The sequence below is a fragment of the Sorex araneus genome, chromosome 2 (assembly GCF_027595985.1).
Source record: "Sorex araneus isolate mSorAra2 chromosome 2, mSorAra2.pri, whole genome shotgun sequence".
Lineage (NCBI taxonomy): Eukaryota > Metazoa > Chordata > Mammalia > Eulipotyphla > Soricidae > Sorex > Sorex araneus.
Window position 1 is genome coordinate 65,567,104 of NC_073303.1, and position 26,573 is coordinate 65,593,676.

At 35.5% G+C, this 26,573-nt stretch overlaps 1 protein-coding gene across 6 annotated transcripts in view; it reads right to left on the reverse strand.

Annotated features, from left to right (window-relative positions):
• The window catches only part of RALYL (RALY RNA binding protein like), a 722,346-nt gene that overhangs the window by 364,387 nt on the left and 331,386 nt on the right, over nt 1-26,573 (reverse strand). For all 6 annotated transcript variants that reach the window (XM_055125634.1, XM_055125632.1, XM_055125635.1 and 3 more), the window contains one exon: nt 17,449-17,727. In XM_055125634.1, coding sequence (XP_054981609.1) covers nt 17,449-17,704 — 256 coding nt within the window. In that variant the 5' untranslated portion in view covers nt 17,705-17,727. The remainder of the gene's footprint in view (nt 1-17,448; nt 17,728-26,573) is intronic.

Sequence of the window (26,573 nt, forward strand, 5' to 3'; positions counted from 1 at the left end):
TCATTCGTGTATCCAGCTGATGCCAAATCAGATCCAAAGCTGATGAAGAGTTCTGAAAGTGAGGTTTGCACGATGAGAACTCCACCAGAGTCAGGTGATCATAGCTTGGTCGGAAAATGATTTTATAACCTCAGAATAGTATATTCGATTTTTTTTAAAAAAACACATGTATAAAATCTTTTCATATATCATCTTCTTCAGTCTGAAAATGGGCTGGAGGATTTAGTCAATGTTCAGGAGTACTCCAACTCCTTCAACGTATTTTTTCTGGACATACAGGAATTTATATAAACCAGGAAATTGTTTCAATATTTTTTTAGTATCGTGGCTACTTTCTGTTCTCTGCTGTAATAAGACATATTTTTCTTTTCCAAGATCACTTCATACAAGTGGCAAAGGGTAAATACAGAATGCATTATGAGGAATTTACAAAATTCAACATCATGAACACACACAAAAAATCCCATTAAAATGGAGAGAAGCCATGAATAGATCCTTTTCAAAAGAAGACACAGAAATAGTCAACAAGCACATAAAAACAAACACTACTTATTTTCAGGGGAATACAAAGCAAAGCAACAAGAAGATTATCATCTCATGTCTATTAGTAGCATATATCCAAAAGCACAAACAAGCATTATCAGGACCTTGGAAAAAAAAAGAATCTCATTCCCAGTTGGTGAAAATGCAAATTAGCTCAGCTTCGATCAAAAACAGTACAGAGATGTCTCAAAATATTAATTTGTCATCATTTTAACTCATGAGTTACCTTTTAGAACGTGATTTACTAACCTAAAAGACTCCATGTCAATTTCCTCCTTTATTTATGCCTCATTCATCTAATATTTAGGTATGAAGTAATATATCTATCTCAGGACTATAAATAAGTACACTAGATTTAAATTATTCGAGATGGAAATGTTTCTTATTCAAACCAACAACACCTACATTAATAGTTGTTAACATATAGAATGAAAGCTTGTTTACTTTTTATAATAAAAATTGTTAACTAAAATAAAAACTTATTTGGTCAAAAATAAAGCTCATTGTCACTTTTACAATTATTTTGAAAATGATGACTTTATCTAGTATTTGTTTTATTTTCTAAAAATATAATTTCAAAAAAAAACAGCCAAACAAGAAAGTATAAAAAATATATTAATTTTACTTTATTAAAGTTTGACTGAAAGAAATCAAGTCACTCTGGAAAAAATTGGGAAAAATGGTTATACTTTCTAATAAGTAATCTTTTGAGATCTAAATATAAGTTTGAAAATGTTCTTTTTGGTCCATTTTCTTGCTTTTTAAATAACAAGTTATGTTCTTACTCATGAGTGACAGTTATAGAACTAGTATACTATTGCAATGGAAAAATAAATTGTTTTGAGTTTAAAATAACTTGTTGTAGGTTTATGTTGTGATAATTTATATCTTATATACCATAATATTTTATATATTAGTAAACCAAAACAGCAAATTTCATTTGAAAACACAGAAAGTATTAAATTTTTATAGCAAAATTATTTTAACTATTGGAAAAAATATTAACAGTAGTGATTTTAAAACTTTGTAATTATTTATATAATGAATTAATGAGACACATACTGAAATAATTTTCATAAAGCACATCATTTAGTTCACTTGTTCTGATTGAAATTTAATTGCTATATTACCAAAATTTCTAATTAAAAAATAGTTATTATATTTTTAGTAGTATTTTTGGCATCTTTACTGAAGAAAATATCAACTTTAATGTACATATACAGGGAATTATAAATTACTTCTTTTTTTTTTTTTTTTGGTTTTTGGGTCACACCCGGTGATGCACAGGGGTTACTCCTGGCTCTTCACTCAGGAATTATTCCTGGTGGTGCTCAGGGGACCATATGGGATGCTGGGATTAGAACCAGGGTCGGCCGCGTGTAAGGCAAACACCCTACCCACTGTGCTATCGCTCCAGCCCCTAAATTACTTCTTAATATTATTTTTTGAAAGTTGTAGATATAGAGCAAATAATGAAAAACTAAATAGTAGAATATTAAGAGGAGTTCTTCAAAGGGAAGTAGAAAAAGAAAAAAAAAGTAATGCTAAGGATAATAATAATGATTTTCATGAATATTAATGGATATTGGGTTGAAAAGCACTTATACATATATACATATGTGTGTATATATATGTGTGTATATTTAGACACACCCAGTGTGCTCACGGTTTACTCCTGCTCTGTACTCAGGAATCACTCCTGGCAGGACTCAGGAAACCATATGTGGTACTAGGGAATTAAGCCCGGGTCTTCCACATGCAAGGGATGAGCCCTAGATGCTATTCTATCCCTGAATCCATAGATGTATATACATATGTGTGTGTTTGTGTATATATTCAATATGTTGCTTACAATATATGTGGAGAGTATTTTTTGTGATAACCATTATTGTTTGGTCATCACAAATAGTTTTATTTAAAACAGAAAGAGCAGCTAGGATGATTCAACCCCCAATATCAAAATATGTTTTAATACAACAAATACAAGTATCACAGCTGTAGGATAACATTGGGTTTGTCCTTTTAGCATTGCCGCAGGGAACTTAGTTTACCTGATTGACTCCAATAACTCCTGGGCATCTACTTTCTTGACTCAGTTGCCCTTAGTTCCTAGCACCCCAAAAGCAAGGTCACGATGAGAGACAGAATGGACCCAGGGTAAGTTGTGAGCTACCTTGGCATCGAAATGGGCCAGGCCAAAGCGCCACAATACTCAACTATAAGTTGAGAGCATGGTCATAGACAGACTAGGACCCTGCTGGGGTTAGGAAGACTAACCTAACCTGAGGACTGTGGTCTGAAATATATAGTGAATGTCCTCAGGAAGAACAAAACTTTATGTTTGATATATCTCTTACTGCGCTCATACAGAATGACACTGCTAGAAATATTAGAAGTAGATTTACTACAGCTATTTAAGTGGATTACTAGCTGAGGAAAGAAGAAAGTGACACACCCTTGTTGGGATCCCACCTGTGAGCAGATCTCATAGTAATCTGGAGTAATCTCCTTACATGAGATTACTGATGAGTTAATCTCCAGGAGAAATGGTTTTACCCCTCTTTGTTGATTTGCTAATGTTCAACCCACCTTTGTGTCACCACCCTTTGTGATTGCTATATAAACTAAGATTGTAACATAAGCAGAGAGAAGACATAGAAGACACAGAGGGGAGAAGACACAGAGAGAAGACACAGAAGCAGGGAAAAGACACAGATGCAAGAAGAAAAAGAAGCAGAGCACAGAGTGAAAGAGAATCATCAGAGTCAGAAGCAGGGAAAAGAAAGAGCACAAAGTGAGTGAGAATCAGAGTCAAGGTCAGAAGTGAGAGCGAGTGGGGCTCCAGAGATAGAAGCAGAAGGGCTCTGGAGAGAGAGTTCAGAAGAAGAGATATCAGAAGAGACCAGAGGAGAGATGACAGAGACAGAGAGAGTTTGGAAGAGACCAGAGGGGAGACTACAGAGATAGACACAGAGATAGAGAGACAGAGAGAAGAGAGCACAGCAGCACACACAGAAGCGGAGCACAAGGAGGAGCCATACCCATCCGGTCCAGACACAGCGGTTCGAGAGCACCGAACGGGAGCATCGAGAGAGAGGGAGAGAGTGCCACCCTGAGAGCCCACGAACAACACACACATCAACTTTCCACGCTTGCGTGCACGTATGTCATTTTTTACAACAGCTGAAGACTTCAATTCCTAGAGAAAAATCCCAATTTTTGATTTTGTTTGATTAACCAGTGGCAATTGTAGAAACATTACCTTGGTAGAGCGTGGACCAAACTACCTTTGCTACATCATATTTGGTACAGTCTCTGATTGGAGTTTGCATCAAAGACTAAATTCCTTGGCCAACTTGGTTCCTATGTACCATTTGTTTTCCTAGCTCTGGCAACTACTTTCAGAAGTCTGTATATTTGGCTCTCTTATCTGTGCACTTCAGAAGAGGAATGGCAAAGCAACTTGAAAATACTGTTTTCACGGATTGTGTATCCAGATATTTTTACTTGCTTGTTCTCCCTTAGCTGCTGTGACCATAAAATAACAAGAGTCTTTTGTTTCTGGCTCCATCAACAGTGGAAAAATTTCCAGATGTGTACTGATCCACCTACCACCCAATTACTGCACCAGTTCTTGGAGAAGAGTTGACTTTTCCTTTAGTTCCAAATCTGAGCTAAGAGACTTTAAGTCTTAACATCATAAACCATTGTAGCAACTGACTGAAGGCGTCCTTGTCTTACCCTGTTAATCGGTTACCTTGCTATCAGGAAATTCATTTTTTCTTGAGCTTAGCTGAGTCCCTGACAATACCATGCACCTCCACATATGAGCAAGGAGAGAACTAACCACCCGCTGACACATTAAACAGTGCAAAAATAACTTATTATCAGGGAAATGCAAATCAAGCCACAAAGAGCCATTATATCCCCCACTGGCAAAAATGGTCTAAAGTGGAAAAAATGGAAAACAGCAAACCTTGCTGAGGATATAGCACAAGGAAGCTGTTGGAGAAAATGTAAATTGGTACAGCTTCTATGAGAAAGCCCTGATTTCTTAAATGTGGTAGGATATATTCCTTGCACGTGTAAGGACCTGGATTTGATGCCCATCACTTTATGACAGCCCTTACCTCTTTCTTAAATGATCTTGACCTTCAATCAATTCTCAGATTTGCCCCTATACAACTCACAAACTAAATAAAAATGGAAATTATATATGAGTCAATAGATCCACTTATCAATATTTATCTTAATATATGAAAACACTAATTTGAAAAGATATTTGTTCATGGAAGAATTATTCATAATAGCCAAAACAAGAAATTAAATTAAATGTCCCTCAATAGGTAATTGAATAAAGAAGCTGTGGTGCAATCAATAGGGCATTATTCTACTGTCCAAAATGACTAAATTCTGGTCTTTGAATGCAAAATGTCTTTAGCATTTTTATACATTAATTTAACCTTCATAGCAACTCTGTCTGCTTATGATTATCTCTATTTTACAGAAAAGAACCCAGAGACCTTTAGCAATGTACGCCAAACTGTGTGGGTAGAAGGAGAAAAGCTAGCATCATAGCCTAGGAAGGCCCAGAGTCTATGCTAGTCAGGCTAGTGACAAGCTGCTTGGGAAGTTTAAAATTCAATTCATGTGTTTTAGCTTAGATATAAATCAAAGACTGTGATGTAAAAATTTCCTTGAAAATTAATATTCTAATTTTTACTACCTATGGATTTTCTGAAAGCTCTTTAAGTTCACAATTGCATTTCAAAAATACTGTCTGCTAATTCCCTGATGATAACTAGCTCTTTTTAAAAATTATTGGGCAACAGAGATAGTACTGGGATGGAGGCAATTGCCTTGCATCTAGCTAACTCATGTTTGATCCTCAGACGTGACCCTGAAAATAAAGCTCAGAGCAGCATCTGAGCACTGTTAAGCGTGAACCTCCACCCCCTTGTCCTGAATAAACTATAACAGTTGATAATGTGAATTATATTATGCTTTAGCTGTAATTTCCAATTTATTTTATGATAGTTTATATGTACACATCTTCTTTCATAATCACCCCGGGGATTCACAATACTTTTGATCCTATTTTATGACACTTGATGCCATTATATCTTGTTTTACCTTGTTTTTGACAACTTCATTTTTCAAGTGCCATTGTGTAATACATATTTTACACTGGTGGTTAGATTATTTTCAAGGGCAATCATCTACTTTATTCTAGCCTGTTATTCTACTTGATATTATATTTCAATTTATTTTTTGTGAAGTATTATGTTTGCATTTATTTTAGAGCTTAATATGTTTTGGAAGTCATCAAACAACTTCATAATACATCATGGAAGGAATAAATTCTCATATTACTACAGTATTCTGAGATTAATTCTCAAGTGACCCAATATTTTATTTATGTGATTTAAATATAACTTGAAATTCTGTCTCATAGTCTACGTATATAACTCTATCTAACTATATAGTCTGATATTATATAAAACTTTGTTGTATTGAACTAAAACTAAAAACAAATCTTCTGACTGATGTTTCATATTTTTTGATAAATAATATATTAACAGAATTTACCACTGTCTTCACAAAGTTAAATCCAGTGATTGAGGGAAATAACCCATTTTACAATATTAAAGAAAATCCCAGAGGTTTTATATTATCTGTGGGGTCATGAATGTCCCTGGCTAACAATCTGTTAGTCCTACAATTCATACAATTGTGGAAGTTTGCTAATTAGTCCTTGTTTACAGCATATTAAGTAGCTTTGTTAATTATTAGAAGCCTGAAATGTGCGTTGTACTTCGTGACAGATTAAGTTTTTTTTTTTTTTTTTCTTTTTGAGTCACACCTGGCGATGCACAGGGGTTACTCCTGGCTCATGATGCACTCAGGTATTACTCCTAGTGGTGCTCGGGGGACCAAATGGGATGCTGGGAATCGAACCTGGGTCGGCTGCATGCAAGGCAAACGCCCCACCCACTATGCTATTGCTCCAGCCCCTAAGTATTATTTTTAACACAGTGGAGGAAAAGAATAAAGATGGAAGAAGGAAGCAGATGAATACTTCTCAATAATCAAATATCATGTATCTACTCTGGACAAGTAGGATTAAATATATATATATGCTATTTTTATAGATATATTAAATGCATGTATTTTATATAATCATATGTTATATAAAATATATGTATATTTTGTTTTTCAGTCACTCTGTGTGTAGGCTGACTCCTGATTCTGCACTCTGTGATCACTCCTGTCAGAATCACACCATTTGTGGTGGGGAATCAAATCTGGGTGAGCCACAATCAAAGAAAGGGTCTAATATGATGAACTACCTCCTTCCTCAGTATTAAATCAATCTTTCACTCTCAAAATGTGAGCAAAAGAATTTTTAAAATGTGGTAGAGTGAATCTTGAGGTTGTGAGTGAAACTATCATGCACAACAATTATTAATAAAACCTGATATTTCAGAATGGCGACATATTTCATCAACCATGGAAAAGAGGGAATAAAAGTGACATGTTGAGCACCATCCCTTAAAAAATCTTTATTAGGAAACTGTGTGTAGTATTCAATACGCTTAATATTTGTGTGAGTAATCTCTGGGGACAAACAAATGGTTATCTAAGTAAAACATTTCTATTAATAATTACATAATTAAAATTTCCTGGAAAATTGGTTGTTGAAAATAAAGGTGTGTTTTGATTTGTTAGTAGAGAACAGAAATTGTAATGATGCATAGTTTCAAAGAAACAAATTCAAAGATTTATTAACTAAATATCATATTCACTTTGTAGTTAATATTTAAATTACCTGATGGATTAATTTATTATTTATATATTGAGATGTGAAAACTTTCTTAATTATAAAATTGAGGAGTCATGATAGTAATATGTCCTTTAGACGCTGGCATAAAGAAGCTAGTTATTATTTTACTTTTTAGTTCTTATTAGGACTGGAGCAATATCACAGTGGGCACGGTATTCGCCTTGCCAACCTGGGTTTGATTCCTCTGTCCCTCTCGGAGAGCCTGGCAAGCTACAGAGAGTATCCCACCTGCACCACAGAGCCTGGCAAGCTACCCATGGCGTATTCGATATGCCAAAAACAGTAACAAGTCTCACAACGAAGACGTTACTGGTGCCCGCTTGAGCAAATTGATGAACAACGGGATAACAGTGATACAGTGCAGTGCAGTCCTTATTATCACTGTGTACGGAAATGGATTTATAGAACGGTGTTTGTTGAAAGTCTTCTTGATTCTCAGCAGCACCTTTTGTCAATATTTTCTTAACTCAGAAGCCTCCACAAGGCTTGTGTACTTCTCTAGGAGTTATGAAACACACTGTTGTCTAAAATTATATCTTTTCATCATCTTACTCCAGTTTCCTTTTCTGTATATCCAACATTGTATCAAATTTATAGCTGAAAGCACATCCAGGAAAATTATTATCCTTAACACAAGGGATAGGAAATATGGACAATAGAATTAATGTGTTTGTAAGATAAAATATCAACCAGGGATATGACAATTCTTACTTTCTTTGTTTAGCAAGCTTTTAGTGGTATTGAATACTACACATATTCATATCATTCCAGAGCATCTTGGTAGCCTCAGAACTTGATATTTTTTATATAACATTTTGTTATTTTTTGTACTGTCTAGTGATGATTTGAAATATTTGAATAAGACGAATTAATGGCATAAATCAAATACCTAAGAACATTTTATAAAGATATGATAAGAAAAAGACTTAAAAAGCTTTTTTTGGTTTAAAATCAGTAAAGATATAAAGATATCAAATGAATAGACAGATCAATTTTCTTCTAGTGTTTGTGTTGTTTTTAAATTCAGTTTTAAAATTTATTTTGAGTTTTAGTTCTTTGGGCCATACCCAGTGATGAACAGAGCTTACCCTTGGCTCTGAGCTAAGGTGTCTCTCCTGGTGGAGTTTAGGGGCATTTGAGGGTAATGGGGAATGAAACCTGGGTTAGCTCTCTCTTCAGCTCTCAGCCCTGAAGTGGTGTTTGGGTTTATAATGATTAACACAAAAGAAAAACATGTCACATGGTGACTTGTATTCATAAGCACAGACACATTGTTGTAATTATTCTAAACACCCATACTAAGTTTTGTTTTCTGGGCAACAGAAAAAGTTCCATTGCTAGTGTAAGTTATGAATTAGTCTAAATAATACAATGCATTGTTTCTGTATACGTTCTAATAACAGCAAGGTTATTAGAGCAGTTCTGAATTAATAGAGTCAACTTTATTCTGACTGATGTAAAGAAATGATTCTTAACCAGAGGTGATTTTGTCTCTCAGAGGACTTCTAGTAATATCTGAAACATTTTTTGTTATCATTACTAGGAGAAAGTGCTTCTGGCATCTACTAGGCAGTCATTAATATTACCCATTATTATGAGGGCTGCTATCAAGAAAACCCCTACAAACATAGATCCATCCTCAAAAAAAGGTCCACAGATTCCATACTGGCTGATTAGGAAGTACTGCTCTAAATGTTTTATATATGTGTGTGTGTACATATATATATATTTCATGTGTGTACATATATATATATGTGTACATATATATGTATACACTTTCATATAGTATTTTATTATATATATTCTATTACCTATTCTTAAAAAGTACTGCTTTAAATATTAATATATAAATAAATTCACCAAAATTTTCTTAATTGAGATATCATGTTACCTAAAACAACATATATATATATATATATATATATATATATATTTTAAAGCTAAGCACTTACAAGGTATTCAGATAAAAGCCCATAACAAACACACTAAATCTGAAGGTAGTGTTTATTCTTAGAAAACCTTACAAAGACAATGACCTGGCTAATATAAAAAATACTTGATTATTTGATACAGGTGTTAAGTTGATAATGCAATAGACAATCAACTGCATATCAAATAATACACACTTAAAAAAACATAGCAGGTCAAATGATAGTTACCAAATACAAGATACTATTTATAAGTCACTCTTCACTGCATCGGATACAATCTCATAAATATTTTTATACTGAGATCATCAATATAGCATTTGAAACCCTTCACAGTGGCACCAATCTTGTCTTTCTTCACTTCTCTCCACAAATCCACACCTTCAGTTGTGGGGCTTTTTCCACTCCTGTCTCAATTATATCTAAAGGAAAAATATTTGCAACTATTGTTTTTTACCTACCCATACATTTAAATTGATTTTAAATATCCCTTTTTCCAAGGTCATGTTCCATTCATCTATTTTCATGCCTTGTTCTCAGCTACTATTATCTCTTAATCCTGGCATACCTGTAGCCCCAATTCCAAAATGGTTCAGAATGGTGCAACCCCAAACTCTAAATTTCCCATGACTTTAGAATTTAAGCAACTGAAGTCTGTGTTTTTTTCTTTTGTCAACATGTATAGTCATAAGCAGACAACTTTCTAAGAACTTTACAAGAATGATTTTTGAACTCTGTTCTGAAATAAGATTTCTTTTATTTTTCACAGGTTTAGAAACTGATTACCAGTGAATAAATTCTTCATACTTAACTTTATGCAGCAGAGATGCTAACCTTTCACCAAAGATTTTATATTCTTCCTACCCCACATAGGTCACAGTTGGGAGTCCCGAGCCAGCCGCAATGGCTTCTAGGTGTGACCATGAAAATAAGCTAGGATGAGCACTCTTCCTGGCAGAATTACAAAACATCTGGAGTCTTCTTCTTTCTCCTTTAAACTTTCTGCTGGTTTGACTTCTAGTTCATGGCAACCACACACTAAAAGATGTCAGAGACTCTTACAGACTGGTCCTTGAGATGAAGAGAATACAATTTATCATCCTCACTGCACCTCCTCCTCAGAACACTGGGAATATTTTATATTTTATCACTGCATCACTGTCATCCCATTGCTCATCAGTTTGCTTGAGTGGGCACCAGTAACATCTCCATTTTGAGACTTGTTACTGTTTTTGGCATATCGAATACACCATGGGTAGCTTGCCAGGCTCTACTGTGCAGGAGAAATTTAAGTTCCTTATTTCTTTCTCCTCCTTTCCATTTTTTCTCATTCTTTTTCCTTTCTGTCTTTCTTTTGTTGTATTATTTTAACGGGAGGAGGAAAGTTGTCAGTGAAGCCCTTTACAGGAATCCACCTATTTCTTTTGCCTTCCAACTGTTCCTCAAGCATGTTTTCTTATTGTTTATCCACCCAGGCCTCAACTAGGAGCTGAATATTATTATACATTTTTATAGGCAATAGTGTCAAGGAAAATGCAATAGATATCATTGACAAAGTTGTAAATATAAATATATAGCTTAAAAGAAAAGATACTAGAAGGGAAGTCAAACTTTCCATCTAAGTTTGTGGAATCAAAGCAGATTCCCCAAAAGTAAATTTTATCTGAGATGTTAAGAATGAATAGCGGAGTGAATGGAGTGAAGAGTGGGAAAGAAAGGCGGAGGAGTAAAGAAATTCCCTGTAAAGACCGAGTGCAAATGTTCGGGAATAGTAAAGCAGTTGACTTGAGAGAATGGATTGAAGTCAATTTGGATGAATCAAAGAGCAAGGCTGAGAAGAACAATGACATGATTTTGAAAAGCAACAAGAATAAATCAAGTACAAATTTCTGGGTAGCAACATAGATGTGTTTTGTTTTTATTTTCTGAGAACAATGAGATATTGCTAAATTTCCTTTTCATTAGAGAGTGGCATAATTGGATTTATAGTTCAAGAACATTCACCCTGGATGCAAAAATGATAGCTGAGCTTAAAACACACTTGGGATCCGTTTCCGGAAAGGAAACTTGATTCTTTGTTAGAAGCATTGGTTTTGTTTTTCTCTTTGTCCTTACCCAGCACTGCTCTTAGAATCTTTCTTCCTGCTAATGCATTTTCATTCCTCCAGGAACAAGAGGACTCAGATTATTAACTAGATTTTCTTTACAATTAATTTCTATTCATCATGAATCTTCTTTGAATTTCTCCAGCATTCTACAGACATTTCTAGTGTGATAATATGTATTTAGTTCTCAATTTTAAGTATTCTTTCTTTCTTTCTTTCTTTCTTTCTTTCTTTCTTTCTTTCTTTCTTTCTTTCTTTCTTTCTTTCTTTCTTTCTTTCTTTCTTTCTTTCTTTCTCTTTCTTTTTTCCTCTTTCTCTCTTTCTTTCTTTCACTCTTTCTTTCTTTCTTTTTCTTTTTTTTTGTTTTTTGGGTCACACCTGGCTCTGCACTCAGGAATTACCCCTGGTGGTGCTCAGGGGACTATATGGGATGCTGGGAATCGAACCTGGGTCGGCTGCATGCAATGCCCTACCCGCTGTGCTATAACTCTAGTCCCTTAAGTATTCTTTTTCTAAGCTAGACTTTGATGTTCAATGGCAGGGATCAGAGATTTCATTCTCTTGTGTTTCCTTTCTCAGATGTCTGGTTTGCATACCAGGCAGTGTTCATACACTACTAATGAGTCTACCCTCAGGAATCACTTCTGGTAAGGCCCATAGGTGGTGCTGGGGATTGAACTCTGGTTAGCAGCATGCAAGGCAAGATCCCTACGAGTTGAACTGTCTTTCTGGTCTTTCTTTAAATCAAGAGCAATTTCTAAAGAGCAATCAACGTTTTGTGTTTGGTTCCATCTAATAAGATCTAATTTCTTGAGTTTGTGAATTGAAAGCAAAACAAAAATAGAGACATATCTTAAAGTTTGAGGAAAGAAGTAATTTTTGCTTTTGTTTAATTGCCCAGAATATGAAATATGTTGTAGTCTGAACCCAAGGGAAAAATAGCACTTTATTGGTTGGCCTATATGTTTCGTACCTTTAAGGAAAAATATAACAGTAAAATAATCTAAAAATAAAGACATTTCAAGTGTTTATTTATAGCCTGAGTGTAATCAAGACAGCGCAATCAGCAGAAATTGGCACGGATCTGGAGTTAGTCTCCAATCTCTGCATATTTTGGTATAAAAGGACACTTTATTTGTGACATTCCATATAAAAATGATCGTTACTGAATATTTAAAAGGTCTTTTTTTACCTTTATGTGAATGTACTTGAGAAAGAAAAAGTTCCAGTGACTAATTTAAGTTAGAATATAATAAATATTATAAATTTTACAAAAGTTCTAATTTATATTCAATGGAATATTAAGAGAATGTTAGTATTTTAATTTTAAAAAATTATTAAAAGAAATGCATAGTAAAATTGAGCATGTTTTTGTGTAAGAAGCATTGGATTATAGAATTTTATATAGTTTTTAAAGTATTAAAATAATTTCAATGATGAATATGTTGTAAAATAACCAAGTAATATGGATCAAAATGCAATCACATTTTCTGTTCTAAAATAAGTAGCCAGACTTCTTAACATAACAAAGGCAGAAAGCCAGAGGTAAAAAGAAATATATTTTGCAACCAAAGTGAGTTGGAACCAAGTTTTCCTTTCTCTTCAGTGTTGGAAATATGCTGTGGTAGATGTTTGAAATGATGTGATACCAGAAATCTATGTTTGTATCCAATTTATTTTCTGTAAGTCTCTGTAAGTCTCTTTCTTCAATTGTCATATTTCCAAACATACGATAAGAAATATTGAGTAGACAAATGTTCTCAGACAACTGCTGTGCCCTAAGATTAAGGAGATATTATTGGGCCAAGAAGAGCCTCTGTCACATCCCTTGCAAAGAACATAGTGATCAACTGAGTGGCAATGGCAAATGGGACCCTCAAAAATTAGCTATGGAAAATAATAAGGGAATATGACTTCAGATTGACCTATGACAATTATAAATACTGAATATGTCTACAAGTATGATCTACTTCCATGACAATCAGGATACAGGCAATAAATGGAGAGTTCCCTGAATTAGCTCAGATGCTGTTTTGATATAAAAATTAAAATATAGAAAAGAAGTGTAAAAAAATGCATACTGAGGTAAACAAGTAGAATGAAAAACTAAGGGAGGGGAAATGGCATAAATTAAAAGAAAGATCTCCCCACTCCAAGGGACCCAGCCCTGGCACCCGAAAAACCTTCAGAACTCAACCGTGGCCCTGCTCAAGACCACTCTCCTCAAGCTCTGGCCGAGCCTCAACCACAGGTGAATCGCTAGAAAACGCAGGTATGTGGAACTCTGTGACTGAGAACTCTGGGTTCAACAGGACTGGGAACGGAGATCCTCCGCCCACATCCTGCTGTCTCTGACAACGAATCAGAAGTTATACCCATAAACCACTTCTGACTGGCGCCAGATAATCTCGTCATGGGCCACCAACCAGATCACATGTCCTTCTTCCCAGAAGGGAGCATAACATGACTCTTACCATAACCATGATGCTGCCAGATTATGCGCCAGGGTGTTTCACTAGGGGCGCCCCAGAGGGGAGTGGGTGAGACCCCCTCCACGCCTAAAGGGGCCCATCCCTGGCAAGGAAAAGCCTCCAGAACTCAAGCACTGCCATGCTCACAGCCACTCTCCACATGCTGGTGGAGCCTCACTCATGAGTGAACTGTTCTTGGACACTTCATACCACACACCCTACCCATATTCCAAGAGTACCGCACCACATTTGATGGGTTCAAACTACCAGGCAACCAATATTAGGCAGAAATATATATATATATATGTATATATATATATAAGCACATAAGGCTCAACCATTAACTACATGTTATTAATCTCCTATAGAAGGTTTTAATGGCCCCTGTTGAAATAGAACAATCTTCACCCTCTTTCCCCTAAGGATACATTTTTGTAGTATTTTCAGTGGTTTTTCATGACAAACAATACAGAATATATTATTTTGATTCTGCTTTGGGACAGGATCTGGAGTTTGGAATGAAAACATCCCAAATATGATAGTAGGAAGGTGTAATGGTGGCGGGATTGGTGATTGATAATTAAGTGTAATCAAATATCGTGAACTACCTTATAAAATAAAAAAAAATTAAAAAAAGATCTCACTAGTATCCTTTGGCAAGTATTACTTTCTTTAAATATAAAAACTATAAATTAAAACTATATTTCTATAAATCACTGGCTATAGCAATGGTTATAAGTCAATGGTTATAGACCCAAAGGTCTACAGTAAGCACTGTTCTTCCCTCAGTTATTATTTCCGATATCACTCTCATTTTATTGAATTTCAAACTTTCCAATTTTCATGGCTAAATATATAATGCAATAGAATAACATTCTTAGAACTTGATTTCCTACATCTTTAGCTTGTTTCTTTATAATTCTTTTTATATTGATGGTCATTACTGAGGCAGCATAATAAATGAAAATGTGTTAACTTTGATACCGTTCAGAGCTATGAAAAATAGGTATTATAGGAATGGAATTGAAAATTCGGGTAAGAAAACAGAAGATCATATTATTTTGGATTGATTGGTCAGAGAAAAAGCTTCTCTAGGAAAGGAAAAGTTAAGCACAGCATAGTTGAGAACAAAGGCTAAATTATCGCAAAGTTCAGTCTCTGAGCAGAGGAAACAATGAGTCTTAAAAACGGAGAAGGAAACTCCATTGTGACAGTGATCAGGGTGCTACACCAGCTAGTCACGTGCTCTGAGACTTGAGCTACTTCTCTGGTCCTCCTTTATGGTTTTAAAGTTTATCTAATTTAATTCAGTTTTGGCAGTGGGGGTTGTTGGGTCAATCCTAGCAGTGCTTAAGACTGATTCCTGCTCAGGTGTGACTTCTGGCGGGTGCCAACGATTCTATGTGATGTGGGATTTTGAACCATGGTTGGCCAAAGTGGTCACGTGCAAGGCCAGTGCCTGACGTCCTCTAATAACACTCTGGCCAGTCTTTACGGTTTTTAATGACACTATGAGCAGGAGAGGACAGAGGTAGAATTTGATTTAATGACTTGTATAAAAAAAATTATTGTCAAAGACAGAAACAGTCTGAGTCATATTGTCAGTATGAAACATATGATAGATTACAATTGAATGTAGAGGAAAGAGAAGATTCATATGTTTTTCTTGAAAATTGCATGAAAAAGTTCTATTTTGGGCATGAGAAAGCCAATTGGTAAAATTGACTGGTGTGGGGAAACCAGGACTTTTACGCTGGGTCTTTGAAGCTTTGATAAATATTACATATATAGAAAAAAGAATTGTATACTCAGCTTGATATACGAGTGTATCATACTATAGAATGGTAGACGTAATAGGCAAATACTGATATATTAGAATTTTCCTCATATAGAAAACTTGACAATAATTTTTAATTATGTTGTAAATAAAATATTTTCTGCAAAATTTTGTTGTACATCAGATTATAATTTCTTTTCTTTAATGTACAATTGTAGGATAACATAGCCTCAGGTCATTTAGGTTTATTGGGTTACTCCCGTTATGGTGCTCCCATTCCTCTGTGTTTATTTGTAGCTTCTTTCTTAGTGTTCTGTTGACTTGTAAATGCTGCTTTTCTCTTCTCCTTGAGTCCTTTGCATAGTTTATTCAAAGCAATGTCCTTTTTGTATGGACACAGGAAGACAAAGCAAATGCTATGCTTTTGTAACCTGGGAGTCATTTGATTCTGCATGATATTTTCCTCCTGGGCATCTGTTCTCTCAACCTAAGCCTCAGCTGCCCTTACTTCCTAGCACTCCCAAAAGCAGGGTCCTAACGAGGGAGATTCGGACCCTGCTAGGGTTAGGAATGATTCATCTGGCCTGAGTGCTGTAGTCTGAGTCTGTGGCAAGATGTTGCCAGGAGAGCTGCCTTGCAAGCCTCAATGTATCTCTCGCTATGTCCATACAAAAATAACTAGTATCAAGATGTAAATGAGTGTTTGGACTGAGGAAAGGAGAAAAACACCTTAAGAGTCAGGAAGGGCTTTGCAATGCCCTGCCCTCAGGAAGGGCTTTCTTGTGTTGATTTTGCTACTTGGCTGGGTATAGCCTAGAGGGCAAGGTGGCAGAGACAAGTAGGAGAGAGACTAGAGAGAGAGGCAGCAGTAGATCCAGAGAGAGGACTGAGCTAGGAGTGCGGGAGATGAGAAAGATGGAAGATTGAATAAACGGTAACTAATCAGCAACCAGCTTGGTCCTCATTCTTCCTTCGCCTGCCCTTGACCACCGGCCGACCCGATCCAGCCCATACACAGCGGTTCCAGAGCACCGAACGTGGGCCGTGAGACAGAGCTGCCTGGAGAGCCCGAGAGTGCACATGCCCCTTGGCGTGCCTTAGTTTTTTACATACAATATTGAATTTAGGCATTGTATGCATGTAAATCAATTAATTATATATACCCACATGTAACTGATCAAATGTAATCACATGTAATTAATCATATTTTATCCAGCCACTGTGGCTCTTGCTTTTCACTTACTCATGTACATGTAAATTAAACATGCATGTAAATATATTAATCATTATTGAAAAAACAAAAACATGACATATAAAATTCCTAATCAGATTGGGGCATAGTCTTTTTTTTTAGCTTTCAAAATGCACTTTTTTGCTAAATTTTAATATTTTATACCACCCAAATGATAAATGTGAAATACACTAACCCCTGAGATCAAATGCCATAAGTATTAAAAACAAAGTTATATTTTTGTCTCGCATAGAAACACAGTTTTAAACCAAATGAATTTTTAAAATGATGGATATTTTGTAAGTTTCTTGGTTCTCGTAGGATTTGTGGAGGTAAAAATTATTATGATGCAGGCTTAGTCTCACATTTAAACTTAGTAAAGAAAATAAGATAAATGTAAAAAAATACAAAAAGTAATACTCATAATGCATACATAATCTCTATACTTATAGACACTGTGACAGTGCTGGCTTTTAAGCAGTAAGGCCATAGTCAGACTTGTGAGAAAGCTACAAAGCCGTGTGAACTATGTAACCATGCATGACTTACCCAGCGGTTGACCTGCGATGATCCTGGCATTTTCTCCGGCCACTGCAGCTCTTGCATGCCGCTCACTCATGTACTGGACAAATGCATACCCTTTGTGGACTGAACATCCAACTATTTTTCCATATTTTGAAAAAATGGCTTCAATATCACCTTTCTTGACAATGGCTGTATTTAGATTGCCGATGAAAACACGGGAGTTGATGGACTTGGGGTCATTCTTATTGGTGACGTTGCTGGTCTGGGTTTTGCCGGTCATGGTTGGCTCACCGGATTTTAGTCCTTAAGCAACAACAACAAAAATACAAATGACCAAAAGGTAAAAATTTAGTTGAATGGACATCATAGACTTTGAACATTTTTTCCAATAGTTTATATAATACCCACAAATTCCTAAGTATTGCTGGTTTTCTTTAGTTAAAATAATGAGTATAAATAAGGGTGAACGTTTCATTGCTAAATGCTGTAGAAAAATGGTTGCAATTAGTACCTAGTTACAAATAAATCTTTGACTCATTCCTGCAAAATGTGCAAACCTTTTGTAGTTTAAAAAAATGTCTATTAGTTTTTCAAGAAACAGTTTGAGGAAAAAGACCACCTTGTTCTAGCAGCAAAAAGAAAATTCTGTATGCCACGATCTGATGATGGATTACAATAATGCAACTTTAGTTAACTGACAACATGTATTTGTATTGCCAAATTTTTATAATAAACATATCTTACACTTCATTATCAAAATCATCCTATAAGAAACTAGCAATTCATATTATTAACAATGCAGAAGAAAATAGTAAGTCAGAAATTCAATTAGAAAAGTTAACATAAAAGCAGGATTTTGAGGATAAAGACATTAATTAGAATTGTCTTTTATATTCTTAAATTGAGCCATATCACATGCTAGTTTTTTAAAAAGATATTTACCAATAGCTTTAACAATTATCAGCAAAGTAGCAGACTATTTGTTGAAGTTTTTATTCTCAACCTCAGTTTTAACAGATTTAACTCAAGGATTCTGGTACCTAAGGGCTACAAGTATTTCTAAAAACTGTTTTGGGGGCCCCTAAGAGTTTTTTTTAGTCTAAAGTGCTTGATAGCACTTTAAAGAAAAAAATTAATCTCAATGAACATAGAAATAATTCAATGAACTCAGAAATAATTTTACTTGGTCCAGCACTGTGAGACATATTTTAAAGCCTTAAAATTCATCCATTCATTAATTTAACAATAATTATTAAACACTTTTAGTCAGACATCAGGCATTTGCCAGATAAATTTAAAGTATATAGACCGCCGAGATGTGAACCCAGGGGCCGCACACAAGTGTGAATCCAGACCCAGCAAAACCTCTTTTGGCATGGGCAACTCCTCGCAGAATGTCTCCAGCCTGAGAACTAAGCCTCGGCCCCGTGCCCGCCCGGGAGGGGAAAGGTATTTCTCTCTCTCGCCTCTTTCTCTCTGGGGATGAAGGGCGCGGTGGCCGCCATATTAAGATGACCACAGATTGGGTTTTCAAGCGTGCAATTATCTAATATCTGGAAGAAATCTCCCTGGACTTCTTGTTAAAGTACAGAAATTCAAAACCGTGCGGCCACTACTGCGGCCGCGCGACCTTATTTGTCTTCACAGTAGGTCTGAATCTAGTGGGGTACTCCTAACAACAATAGTGAGGTTTGTGTTGAAATATTGAATGTAACCAAAGTAAACAGAATGTAAAATGAAACTTATCAGTTACAAGGTAGGGGGTGGGGGGGTGGGATGGGAGGTGTACTGTGTGGTTTTTTTTTTTTTTTTTTGGTGGTGGTATATAGGCACTGGTGAAGGGATAGTTGTTTCAGCATTGTATAACTGAGACCTAAGCCTGAAAGCATTGTAATCTTCCACACGGTGATTTAATAAAATAAAATTAAAAAAAAATAAAGTATATAATTATTTCAAGAAACCAATACATTAACTCTAAAATGACAGCCAGAGTAGAATCTCTGACTTTGATCATCATTGATGAACATACATATTCTTTCCTAAATGTTGGGTCACTCAAGTGATGCCCGGAAGGTCTGAGATCACCTCTAAGGGATGAACAACGTATATGGCAGGGATAAACATCTCTAGAGTGCTAGGTTAGGGCCAGCATTGATGTCTGAACCATACCTGATGATTCCATTTAAACATAATATAAGTGACAATTAACAGGTGAATATCATTTTCACAATAAATAATATTTCTAAATTGAATAAATTTGTAGCAGCCTTAAGGCATGCGAATTGACTTGGAAATATAATTAATAAGCATTTAAAACAGCTACTTCTGATTAAATAACCAGAGAACAGAAATATTCTTACTCTGAAGCTGGTATTTTAATGTATTACATAGTAAATCATAAAAAAAATTGCTAACTGATGAGCAATCGATATCATAGCTCTTTATAATGAAGACCAATGTCATGAAACTTAGTGATTCACACAGAAACTAAGTATGACAAAATTAAAAATAAGAATAATATTGTTGCCTTGATTTTGCTCATTTTAGCTGCATGCTAGTGGTTCCTTATGAATTATTCATGATTAGAGCTGAAGTAGAAGAAAGCTGATACATTTTAAATTTTTGTGATTTGGACTATTGCATATCTCAAGACAAATGCTTTGAGAATCAATTGTAATGAGAAAATCAAAGAGTATGTGTATGCATGGGTGTATCTATGTATTTTAAAACAAACTATTATCTTCTTTGCATAATCTAGTAGATGTTAGTCATATCGAGGGAGAAGATAAAAGTTCACTTTTGTGGGCTCGGAAATGGTTATCTTTCTTACCACATCAAGTCAAAAACTTTAACGTAATCTGCCAAAATATTGTTTCCTTTTCTTTTTTCTCTTCTGTGACAGTATTTTTAGAGATTATTTCAGTTACATTGAAGAAAGGAAAAAAAAATTATGGTTAAAACATTTATTTCTAGGACAGAGATAAAATGGCGATAATGCAAATTTTCTAGATTAGACCACACCCATAGATTAAAGTGGCACATCTCAGTCAATGACTATGCAAGTAGAGGGTCCAATTTTGTACTAAATATCACTATACATGCCAACACCCTCTATCTGACTCCATTTCTTAAGGCCAACTCTGATAATAACTCCAGAGACCTCTTATATGATTCTACTTAACAATTCTTAATCACCACAAAATCAGATGTATATAATCTCTGACTAATCTGATAACTAGATTAGGACATTCAATAAGTTTTATTATATACATCATAATTTCAATATTCTCTACAAAATCAAGCCTCAAATCTTTTGGTAAGAGCTTGTTTTATTTACTATATGGATTTTCAATTATCTAAGGAAGGACTTCCACTTTTAGTCATGATGAAATAACAGGGGTTATATTAAATGACCTGACTCAAACAGTCAGAACCCAAGCTAAAATAGATGAAATAATCAACTTTCCAGACATTAAAATTTACAGAGAAATGATATTTGAGAGAAAAAAAGAAAACTGAAAATCAAGTAAGGGTCTATACTATATTTCTGGAAAGGATGTTGAGAAAGTGAAAGAGAGAGAGAGAGGGGGGGAGGGAGGGTGGTAGAGAGAGAAATAGGCAGAGACAGAGACAGAGACACAGAGACATAGAGACAGAGAGATAGTGAGAGATAGAGAGAGACAGAGAGAGAGAAAGGGAGAGAGAGAGAGAGGGAGAGAGAGAGAGAGGGAGAGAGAGAGAGAGAGGGAGAGAGAGAGCACCAACCACAGAAGTACAAGGATGCTGGAATTTGTGATGCAGATTTCTTAGAAATGAAAGCTATATAGAAAAGTAGTTCTGAAAATTATTTTAATTGTATCTTGCTCTTTCATATAAACTGATTCTTAGGATAAGCCTTCAAAGTGTGAACTACTGTGAGGCACATATCTCTCTCTTTCATTTTTTGTTTTTGGAAAGCTGTGTCTTGAATGATTCCGGACACAAAGAGCTGAGCAGCACTATGAGCAATGGTGCAAATTTCAAATTACTTATATGAAGCATTATGTTTAGATATCTAAAGGGCCAGGCCTTAGAAAGAGAAAAAACATGTTTCTCATAAGGACCAAAGGTACTCAATAAATTAAATATAAAATATTCATTATATAATAAAAGGTCGAGATTCTAAGAATTAAAAAATATGATCTATTACCTAGAAAGTTATTAAAGATTTAACAGGAAATCAAATGAACTATGTAAAGATGCAAAGCATTTTTGAAATTTTTAAATGCACACTGGTTGATTTTACAGGTATTAAGATTCTACAGAAGAATAGATTTGTGAATTTAAATTCTGAAAAAAATAGACTATCTTAAATGCATTGTAGAGATAAATTACTGAAGAGAAAGAGAGGTTCAGTGACTTATATGATAGCATTAAACTATCTAACATACAGTTAGAATCCTAGAGATTTGAAAATATATTTTAAAGATAATGGCCAATTTTTCCCCAACTTTAATGAAAATTGTGTGATGCTCTGGATCCCATAACTTCTTTCAACTGTAAAAATAGAAATAAAATCATATCCAGATGCATTATAATTAAATTATTAAAACACAGTGATAAAGAGAAAAATTCAAAGATCCCTCAACACTGAAAGATGACTACCTTATATGAAAATCGAAGGAAGATAACAGAGAAGGAAACTTATAGCTACAACATAAATCACAACAGAAAATGAATTTTTCACTGAAAGTATAAGAAAACCTAGATATAGCCTCCTTCTTTTAAAGGTAGATTTAAATTAAGTTAGGTGTCTATGAATTGTGCTGTGTAATAAAAGATGAATTGTAAACCACTGCTATTCCAGGACTTGTCTGCAATGATGAAAACTTTTCATATTTATGTGTTTCAAAGTTCTATCAATAGCCTAAGTTTTGAGGAGTTGATCTGTGGATAATATGATCAAAATCTTGAATTTTATGATTTCACTCAAGCTAAATTGAGGCATTACTTAAAACAAATATTTACTGCCAAAAGACTAGTGGTTCACTACTGCTTTGAAATACAGGGTAAGCATAAATCAAATTTTAATTTTATATGTCTTGAGGTATGCTTTTGTTTTCCCAAATTTATGAAAGATATTATGGTATTAGGTGTATTTCAGAAGAGCAAACAAGTGTTTTAAGTGACTGCCAATGAATACTACTTTAAAAGCAGAGCTTTTGTCCTGAAAATGACAGTCTGAAATGCAGAATGTTCTAGAAAATCATAAAGACTGGTTAGAATAGTCTTTGTATATTTGTTTGTGGGAATATTTCTACCTTGCATTTAAAAGGAATACATTAATTATAAAGCAAAGGAGAGAAAAATTGTATCTTCATGTCTGTATAGATATGAAAAAATACTGCAAAGTGCTGAGCACGTGCTTTATTTCAGTTTAGTTCAGGAGGTCCAGGTTTTATACCCAACACTGAATCCTTGAACATTGCAAGGTGCTAACTCCAAGCACAGAGTCCCAAATTCAAAATAAATAGGCAGGGACCCTCTGCACCTAAAGACTTTGATTCCAAAGATGTAACACATTCGGGCATCCAGCGCAGCATCCGATAGCGATGCACTGGGACACCGAACTGGGCTACAACTCTGTGCTGCTGGGGGTGGATTTTTTTCCTCCCCACCCTGTCTTCCTGCACGGAAAGCAGCGGGCTGGCGGCACCCATGTGGCAGGCGCCATTTTCTGTGACTCCAAACCCACAGGTATTCGGTTTTTACTTTTGGGGCTCCCAGGAACTCATGGGAAGGGGGCGTAACCGGCACGCCCTCGGCCCAGATAAATCCGGAGCCGCTGAGCGCGAATCGGACCCTCTGCGCCTAAAGACTTTGAATTCAGAGACTTCTTACAGCAATGCACTGGGACTGTGAGCTGGGCTATGTAATTTCTGGCAGAATTTTCCCTGGACTTTATACAGAAATCCGCGACTTAACATTTATAATTGTCAGCAATGTGAAATGGTTCCATTTGAACAGGTCTGACTTGGGGGGGAAACTCCAAATAATAACAGTAAGTTTTTGTTGAAATATTGAAGGTTTTTAATGTAGCAGCCACCTCTAGACTGTGAACTAAGCAAAAGCCCCACGCTGGCCGACGTGGCGTGGCGTACACCATACTATGAGGCGCAGGAAGGGGGATGAGGGGGAAAAAGAAAAAAAAAAGGGAAAAGGAAAAAGAAAAAAAAAAAGAGAGAGAGAGAGAGAGTTATGTACTTGTAGCACTGGGGCTACATATCTCTTCATTTCCAGCAATGAAAAACTAATTATCAAATATAGTAGGTCTGTCTCTCTTGGTTGGAAACTCCAACAACTTAGTGAGTTTTGTGTTGAATTATGGAATGTAATCAAGGTAAAGAAAAAATGAAGTGAAATTCATTAGTTATATAGTAGGGGGTAGGGGGTGGGGGCGGGGGGTATACTGGGGTTTCTGGTGGTGGAATATGGGCACTGGTGAAGGGATGGGTGTTTGAATATTGTATAACTGACATATAAACCTGAGAACTTTGTAACTTTCCACATGGTGATTTAATAAAAATAAAAAAAATAAAAAATAAATAGGCAAATACGTAGCACAGAAGCACTGTTGTTCCGTTGCTTATTGATTTGTTCAAGCGGACACCAGTGATGTCTCCATCGTGAGACTTGTTGTTACTGTTTTTGGCATATCGAATATGCCATGGGTAGCTTGCCAGGCTCTGCCCTGTGCGGGCGGGATACTCTCAGTAGCTTGCCAAGGTCTCTGAGAAGGACAGAGGAATCAAACCTGGGTTGGCCATGTGCAAGGCAAATGTCCTCCCTGCTGTGTTATTGCTACTTAAATTAATAAATATGTATATACATAAATAAAATAAAATATGCTTTACATAAAGATAGAGAACCTTTCTGAGAACAGAAAATCACTAGCAGATCAATGAACTCTATCATTTTCTTTATGTAGGTAGTGCTGAAATTCCCATCTAAATTTTTAGATCCACACAGATGCTTATATCAAATTAAGCATGAGCAACAAAATGATAAGAATTATATTTTAAAGAAAATTAGCCATAAATACCAATATGAGAACTTAAGAAAAACTTTTTATCACAGTATTATGAGAATAGTTCAAAACTAAATATAATACAAGTGCTCATTGGTGGACAAGGGGAAATGACAATGTGGTATATGGAAAGAATTAAAAAATACTCAGGAGAAATTTGAGATCAAATCCTGAAATCTGAAACAATATAGATAGAGTGGGCATTATGCTATGTGAAATTAGGCATAGACTATTTTTTTAAAAAATAGTATGATTTTACTCATAAGCAGCAGATAGAGGAATTAATTTTTGATTGCAAGGTTTCTAATTAAACAAAAATAAACTTTTTCTGTCAGACAAATACATGGTTAGAAGGGAACAGGGCAGAAGGTGAGCTCAGAGGTCAGAGGCGCCTCCCCCACACCTTCTGATGAAGCTCTGGTAATCCCCACCAGGTCCCCCCAGCCTGGTGGTTCACTGCTGAGTCCTAGCAACACCATACTGCCAGCCTCTCTGCCTCCAACCCACCGCAGACCCCCAGCACTTCTTGGAAAATGCTAGACAATTCAAATGTTTCACTGTCACTGTCGCTGTCATCCCGACACTCATCAATTTGCTGGAGGGAGAACCAATAATGTCCCCATTGTGAGACTTGTTGCTACTGTTTTTGGCATATTGAATATGCCACGGGTAGCTTGCCAGGCTCTGCTGTGCAGGCGGGCGGGATACTTTCGGTAGCTTGCCGGGCTCTCTGACAGGGGTGAAGGAATGAACCCGGGTCGGCCACGTGCAAGGCGAACACCCTAACTGCTGTGCTATAGCTCCAGCCCAATTTTCAATAATATTAATACTTAATGTCTCTATAATGTTTTAATGAAATGGAATTTTAATAAAAACAAAGAAATTAAACAAAAAGGTTCAGTAGATCATTAAAAGGGCACAAAATAAACAAGAAAGAACAAATTCTACATTTTATTGTTCTAGACATAATATTCAAATATGTACTATGCTATTCAGTTAAACCTGGCAAATGCTGCAAGACATCCAAACTGAAAACGTCATTTCTGAAAAAGAAGGTAAATCTAGTGGAGGGAGAGAGAGAGACTTCCAGAAGCAGATATTTGAATGCATCATTTAAGGATACTGTAAAGATCAGTGAGCAAACAATCAATTTCTCAGCATGTACAAAGAGACAGTTATTTTCTATTTCTAAGTACTTTAAGATTATCTACATGTAGTAAAGTGCATTTTAATTGAATAGGTTGATATAAACACTATAGAACTTGAGAAAACTGACAATAAACTAAAACAGTTTTTAGTAACAAAATAAAAAATAAATGCAAAATTATTCTCACAGCATTTTCAGACACCATCCAAAATTTAGAAAGACTTCATTTATTTTGACTAGAGCAGTGATAGCTTTTTAAAACATAGCTTCACTGTCACTGTCACTGTCACTGTCATCCTGTTGCTCATCTATTTGCTCGAGCGGGTACCAGTAATGTCTCCATTGTATGACTTGTTACTGATTTTGGCATATCGAATATGACACGGGTAGCTTGCCAGGCTCTGCCGTGAGGTGAGATACTCTCAGTAGCTTACTGGGCTCATCCAAGAGGGGTGGAGGAATCGAACCCGGGTCGGCCACGTGAAAGGCAAAAGCCCTACCCACTGTGCTATCACTCCAGCCATCTTAAGTATTATAAATAAGCACTTGATATTCATTTGCCTTTGGGAACTAAACAACCAAAGTTGGTGATATCACGAAGATAAATATCACAATTATGATGAAGACTAAATACTTATTTACCAGGAAAGATAAATGCTATTTAGTATTTTATGGATTATTTCCACTTAAGTGAAAAAATTCAATCCCAAGTTGAGGATATTTTTTTGTTAAAATTTGGTGTAATTCTTTTTCTTCTTGCATTTAGATTAAAATTTTATCAGAAGACATACATATGTCCAGAAGATATATAAAAATTGCTCCATATCATTTATCATCAGGGAAATGCAAATCAAAACAACAATGAGATTATAGTTGCATATCCATGAGACTGTCACACATCCCAAAGAATAAAGACCAATGAATACAGGAAAAGTT